Source organism: Myotis brandtii, unplaced genomic scaffold, assembly GCF_000412655.1.
Source record: "Myotis brandtii unplaced genomic scaffold, ASM41265v1 scaffold181, whole genome shotgun sequence".
NCBI lineage: Eukaryota > Metazoa > Chordata > Mammalia > Chiroptera > Vespertilionidae > Myotis > Myotis brandtii.
This window is the reverse complement of record NW_005356712.1, coordinates 244,612-250,976: the sequence shown is the minus strand read 5'-3', so window position 1 is coordinate 250,976 and position 6,365 is coordinate 244,612. Positions and strand designations below refer to the sequence as shown.

The 6,365-nt window shown below is 57.2% G+C and overlaps 2 protein-coding genes across 4 annotated transcripts in view; one reads left to right on the top strand and one right to left on the bottom strand.

Moving 5' to 3' along the window:
• Nucleotides 1-63, bottom strand: part of MVK (mevalonate kinase) — a 17,512-nt gene extending 17,449 nt beyond the window's left edge. The window contains exon 1 of the mRNA XM_005863747.2: nucleotides 1-63. The gene's annotated coding sequence lies outside the window, so the exon portion shown is untranslated.
• A 144-nt stretch (nucleotides 64-207) lies between these two features.
• Nucleotides 208-6,365, top strand: part of MMAB (methylmalonic aciduria (cobalamin deficiency) cblB type) — an 11,034-nt gene continuing 4,876 nt past the window's right edge. The window contains exons 1-7 of one of the 3 annotated variants that reach the window (XM_005863743.2): nucleotides 208-404; nucleotides 1,518-1,579; nucleotides 1,771-1,864; nucleotides 4,522-4,579; nucleotides 5,319-5,391; nucleotides 5,616-5,713; nucleotides 5,975-6,039. In XM_005863743.2, the coding sequence (XP_005863805.1) occupies nucleotides 289-404; nucleotides 1,518-1,579; nucleotides 1,771-1,864; nucleotides 4,522-4,579; nucleotides 5,319-5,391; nucleotides 5,616-5,713; nucleotides 5,975-6,039 (566 nt within the window). In that variant the 5' untranslated portion in view covers nucleotides 208-288. The remainder of the gene's footprint in view (nucleotides 405-1,517; nucleotides 1,580-1,770; nucleotides 1,865-4,521; nucleotides 4,580-5,318; nucleotides 5,392-5,615; nucleotides 5,714-5,974; nucleotides 6,040-6,365) is intronic. The other 2 variants (XM_014537662.1, XM_005863744.2) reach the window with 2 other exon arrangements.

Sequence of the window (6,365 nt, the reverse complement as noted above, 5' to 3'; positions counted from 1 at the left end):
CGCCGCCGGAATCTATCCCAGAGTGCACGAGCCGCCCCTTCCGCTCAGCCAATCGGAGCGCGCGAGCATTGGCCAATAGGTGCTGTCTACTAAGACGTCACGGGTTTCCCCGCCCAGCTCCTCCCGCGAACCAATAGGAAACGAGACCCTGGGAGTGTCCCGCCCTGGGCCAAGAGGCACGGACCAATGGAAATAGAGGTTGAGCGGTGGCGCGGCGGGCGGTAGGTGGAGTAACCCCGGGACCTGGACGGGAGCCTGGCCGGGTCAACCCCGACGAGCGGCTTGGACATGGCTGTGTGGGTTTTGGGGGGCCGCCTTGGCCTCCGCGGGTGCCTCGCGGCCGGCAGGCTACTTTGTCCCCGTTTCCAGAGCCGCGGTTCCCCGGGCGTAGAAGACGGGGACAGGTAAGTGCCTGGCTGGGAAGGTACCCGACACCCAGAACTGTCGTCGCATAGTGACGTCACACGGCTGTGACGTCCTGCCGGGTGAGTCCTCCCTCCTGACGTCACCATGGCGATGTAGGCGCCGTGGCAGCCAGAGAACAAGGTTTCTGTGCACAAGAAAACTCTGCACGAAGCTCAGGGCGGGGCATGTCCCTTGTGGGCCGAGAGGCCGTCCCGCCTGGCTCCACGGCCAGGAGGGCCTCCATTCAGTGTGCACCGACCCCCAAAGCGGCTTATACTTTCAGACCCAGAGGCGCACTGCGCGATGGAAGCATGGCTATCATCTAGACCTTGAAACCCGCACCCCTTCCCGGGCCTCGGAACGGAGAGTGCCATGATTAATAACGCAGCCAGATGTTACTCCTAGATCCAGTGTCTTAACCTTTGAAAAACCTTGCAATGTCCTATTTTAATGTTGAAGCCTGTATTATAGGTGTTATGTGGCTATTTGGAAATGCCAGTTTTTAACCTTGTTTTGGCAATTCTTTATTTCTGAGGATCTTGAAGTTTCATAGAGAGGACGTGGTCCATGTTTCTTCCCCCCCCCCCCCCCCCCAAGAGGCCCTGACTTGGTAGAGTAGAGGGTACAGTTTGGGGTCTGGAGTAAGATGGTCTTGGGCCTGAGTCCCAGCCCTCCCCTCCTGGGTGACCTAGGAAGGTGGGTCTCGTCTTGTGAGCCACAGTTAATAGTAAAATGGTCATGGGTAGTGCCTACCGTTGGAGCTGTGGGAAGACTCCAGGGACAATTTCAGGGTATAATTTTGGCAATCCCTTCTGCACAGTGCAGGGGCTGTGGAAAGGTGATTGATACGTTATTTCAGTGAGTATTTATTGAGCTTCTGCATTGAAAAATGCACTACATCAGCTACTCTGCAGACATGGATGTGGGCAAGACACAGAACCTGCCACAAGGGCTTACAGCTAAGAGGGATATGGAGGGGAACGATGTCAACGAGAGTTAAGCATGAGGGGGTGAGTGCTGCCTCGGAGGCCATGAGCAGCATAGAGGGAGGGAGGTGCCCCACGTGGAAGCCACCCCCACTCACCACCTCTTGATGTCTGTTTTCTCATTAGGCCACAGCCACCCTCGAAGACACCCAAGATCCCCAAGATTTACACCAAAACAGGAGACAAAGGTAGGGTGGGGAAGGTGAAAAATGCAGACACGACAGGCTCCGTTTTAAAGTTCTTCCAGATTCTTTGCAGCCATTAAAAAGTGTGTGGCAGCCCTGGCTCAGTTATTACACTTGAAATAGACATTTTTCTAAAAATGTATATCGGCGAAAAAATCTTATTTTTGGCAGCTGAACATTTTTTTTCCCCACAGGGTTTTCTAGCACCTTCACTGGAGAAAGGAGGCCCAAAGACGACCAGGTGTTCGAAGCCTTGGGAACTACAGATGAATTAAGTTCAGCCATTGGGTAAGGGAGGTGGACTTGGTCTGGAGGCGGAGTTTGAATTGGGCAGCAGTACAGGTGATTAACACGAAGCCTGTGCGACTGCTGGCTAGTCTGGAGGTTGCCACACCTTGACGAACCTGCCTCGGCCTGGAAGCACAGGCGCATCTGGCCAGCGCCACAGGCTGCCGGGCTGCAGCGCCTTCCCTGTCCCACGCCATGGGAAGCTGCCCTGCCCACTGCCCCTGGCTCCCTCACTCTTCCCGTGAGTACGTGTGCCGTTGAGGCGCACATGTTAAGTGAAAGAAGTGAGTTGAGCCCAGTATACAGCGCGTCGGATGTGGTCCCTTTGGTGAGTCTTGTTTTTTAAATAAGCGTATATACAGCCAGGGTTTAGAGGTGGACTCAGGGAGTTAGTCAGGATTAGCCAGGTCATGCTGTGATAACAGCAACCCCCAAACCTCATGATTCACAGCACCAAAGTGTATTCCGTGCTCTCCCATCAAGCCCATCACAGGCCGGGCGTGTTTCTGTTCCACAAGATGCCACTCTGGGACCTGGGCTGGCGGGACAGCCTCTGTCCAGGACAGCACCAGGCGCTGTGGCAGAGGGAACAGTGATCATGCTAAAGCTCACACTGGCTCAGATGTGACACATCACTTCTACTCGCATTTCTCTGGCCAGAGCCAGTCACGTGGACATGCCTGACTGCAGTGCGGTGGGAGGGGCAGCACGTATTTGATGACAGTTGTCCAGTCCACCAAGCCCAGCCAGCTGCTGACAGGGTGAGGGGCACTTATCTCACGTGCTGGTTCAGGAGCTCTGTGGGTGACGGTCTTGGGAACCACACAGACCTGGCTTCAGATTCTCTGCCGCTGCTGACTGGCTGTGTTGCTTCAGGCAAATCACCTGGCCTCTCTGAGCCTCAGTCTCCTGTTCTGTCCAATGATCATAGTAATGGCTTCCATCTCATTAGGTTCTGGTCGGGATTGAATAAGATAATTCCATGTTCACCCTAAGACAGTGCCTGGTGCAAGTAATAGCAATGCCAGCGGGTATTATTATTAAAACTTCCCTGTTTGTGGCTTCCATTTCTCAAGGATGGGCCTGACCAGGTGAGACCTTTGGGACAGATAATGGGAGGTGTAGGTGGTCTCCCAGGAGGGTAGAGAGGCAGACCTCTTGGTGTGGGGGGCGGTGGGGGAGCAGGCAGACACAAGATGACGTGGGCAGAGGGGAGGGAAGGCGAATCCTAGCATCAGTTACTTAGAATCAGCAAATGGCAAGCCCTCACTTTCGGTTGACGTGGGGCAGGAGACTGGCAAAGCCTCGTGTGGAAGCTTCCTGTGTCAGCTAGTGATTGAGCACCTCTGTGCGCCAGGCACTGCTGAGCAGGGAGCCTCGGCCCTGCTTCGTGGGGCAGGGGTGGGGCAAGACAGACACCAAAGGGGCGACCACAAGTGGTGGGAGCTGGGGTGGGGCGAGCACCGAGGAGGGGCCTACAGCTGGCCGACATCCGGAGAACACCCTCAGGGAGCACCTGCCACGTGTCGGGCATGAGGCATATGCTGTGCGGGACAGAAGGTGTCCCAGCCCGGCTCGCCCTCCGTGCCCCCAGCGGGGAGGACAACCTAGACTGCTGATTACACGTGTACTTGGTTCTAACAGGAAGCGGGCTAGGAAGATGCCCTGGTGGTCCTGCTTGCCCTCCCAAAGCCATTCTCTTTGCCTCTGTGCCCGGGCGGGGCTGACCTTTATCAGCTGGTGGTGGTTTCATGCTGATTCCTTTGTCCTCTGGCTTTCAGGTGGGCCCGGCCAGTGGGAGGCACCGCGGGAACCGTGACGGGTCGAGAGGTGTGGGTGTTGCCCGGCTCCCGGCTGCAGGTGGCTCTGGCGGTAGCTGGGCTCCCGCCTACTCTCTCCCGCTGTGTGGCTCCTGGTGGCGGCCCCCACCGAGGAGCAGCTCTCCCCAGGCTCCAGGGCACCTTTGACCCTCCCTGGTCCCCTCAGGCTTCGGCTCTTGCCGATCTTTGCCTCTGTTAGCAGTTTCCATAACTCGTCCCATGCTCTGTTAGCCGCCCCTTTGCACAGCTTTTCCCTGGGCACCACTGTCTGTCCCCTGCCAGGACCCTGACGGCACAGAAGTGGAGGGCAGAGTCCCAGGGAGGCAGTGCCTGACCTGCCCTGGGCACCTTCCTTCCCCCACCTGCTCCTTCCCAGGAAACTCCTATTCGGCCTTTAAAGTCCCAACTGCAGCATCGCTTCCTCCAGGAAGCCCTCCTGAGCCCTAGCCAAGGCCAGGTTTTCCAGGAATCAAGCCCTTTCCTTCAGAGCACTGACCTCAGTTTGCAAGTTCACCTTCAGTCATGTGATAGTCAGTCCATGTCTTCCCCTCCTGCTGCATAGAGCTCACGACCGAATCGCCTGGACCTGGCCAGAGTAGGCACTGACCAGGAATTGTTGACTGGATGAGTCATGGGTATAAGAAAAGGCGTTTGAGAAACAAATACCCTTAACCAAGTGGAAGGTTGTGAGGTTCTTATTGCCAGCAGGAAATAACACCGAGGCTATCATAGCCAAGTTAGCTGAATGGCCCGTCACCTGAGAACCATGGCCTTACAGCAAAGCAGGGCCTGGGGATGTTATGTTAGAGGCAGATTCTTTTTCCTTTTCCCACATAGGTTTGCTATGGAATTAATTGCGGAAAAGGGCCACCCATTTGCTGAGGAGCTTGAGAAAGTGAGTAACATTTTTTGTTTATCCCTGAGGCCTGGTGACCATAACTGGATTAGGCATTTGATCATCGCTTCCTCTCTGTGTCACCTGGCACTAGTTACTCTTCCTCTGAGCCTCAGTTTCTCCATCTGTAAAATGGGGACAGCCAGATAATCCTCCCTCCCAGGCAAGTGGTGAGGATTGCTCCAAGAGAAGGGAATGTAAAGGGTCATTCGTGGTCTCTGCCCCCCAGGGGACATTTGACAATGTCTGGAGACATGCTTGGTTGTCGCAGCTGGAGGCGGAGGTCCTGGCAGCTAGTGGGTGGAGGCCAGGGATGCCGCATGCAGCCTGCAGTGCACATGACAGCCTCCGAGATAAACCGCCAATGTCTGGAGACATGCTTGGTTGTCGCAGCTGGAGGCCAGGGATGCCGCATGCGGCCTGCAGTGCACATGACAGCCTCCGAGATAAACCACTCAGGATCGGGGCGAGGAGATTCCTCTTGGCCGTCACTGGGTGCTCGACGCTCATTATCTTCCTAACCCAGCTGTCCCCACGCGAGCCAGGTCTCCTCTCCACAGGGCTGGTGTCCAGCACCCTGAAAGTTCAGGCAGTTTGCTAATTAGCCTTTCAATGCTGCTGATTAAAGCTCTGACACCCCCACCAGGCCAGCCCGCATGCCTTGCTGTCAGGTGGCACCTTTGCATGGGGAGCCAGGAACCATGATAGATCTTACTCTCGCCTTCTGTTGCTTCCCCAGATCCAGTGCTCCCTGCAGGACGTTGGCTCCGCCCTGGCGACACCCCGCTCCTCCGCCCGGGAGGCTCACTTAAGTAATTCGCTCTCTGAGCCGCCCTGTGTACTGGGAGGGCCCTGCGGGGGTTGGACTGAGCGGGACTCTCCTGGGTGTCACGTGGGACCCCGTCGGCCTGGCCCGCAGACCCTGAGAGGGTCGTGGGAGTGGTTTGGAAGGCACCGGGCGGAAGGGCACCGGGTGGTTTCCTCGATGCTCGGGGCGACGGGCCTCATGGCCGTGTCCTACTCCTTGGCTCCTCAGGACGCACCACATTTGAGTCGGGGCGCGTCCTGGAGCTGGAGCAGTGGATCGACAAGTACTCCGGCCAGCTGCCCCCTCTCACGGCTTTCATTCTGCCTGTAGGTACTGGGCAGCCTCCACCTGGGGTGGCTGCAGGCCACGTCCCCCTCTCCAGTATTTTACAGTGACAGAGCTGCCCTCCACGTCCCCTGCCCTCCCAGCCCTGTCCTCTCTGAAGGGGTGCCCAGGGGTGTGCCCCGGCGGGGCCCTCTGCATGCAGAACACTGCGTGCTGGGGGCAGGGCCCACCCTCGGTGCGAGGAGCTCGCTGTCTCACCCGCCCTCCCCTCCCTCCCTCCAACGCCCGCTTTCTCCTTCCAGTCGGGTGGCAAGAGCAGCGCTGCACTGCACTTCTGTCGGGCCGTGTGCCGCCGGGCTGAGAGACGGTGAGGGCCGGGCAGAGGGGGCCGGAGGCAGGCGGGGGGGTCACCTCCGTGTCATCCAGCCACCACAGCAGACCTCCTGGTCTGCCCGTCATTGGTGGTCAGCAGACAGCAGCCCACTGTCTAGAACAGCAGTTCTCAACCTGTGGGTCGCGACCCCTTTGGCGGTCGAACGACCCTTTCACAGGGGTCGCCTAAGACCATCCTGCATATCAGATATTGACATGATGATTCATAACAGTAGCAACATTACAGTTATGAAGTAGCAACGAAAATAATTTTATGGTTGGGTCACAACATGAGGAACTGTATTTAAGGGCCAGAAGGTT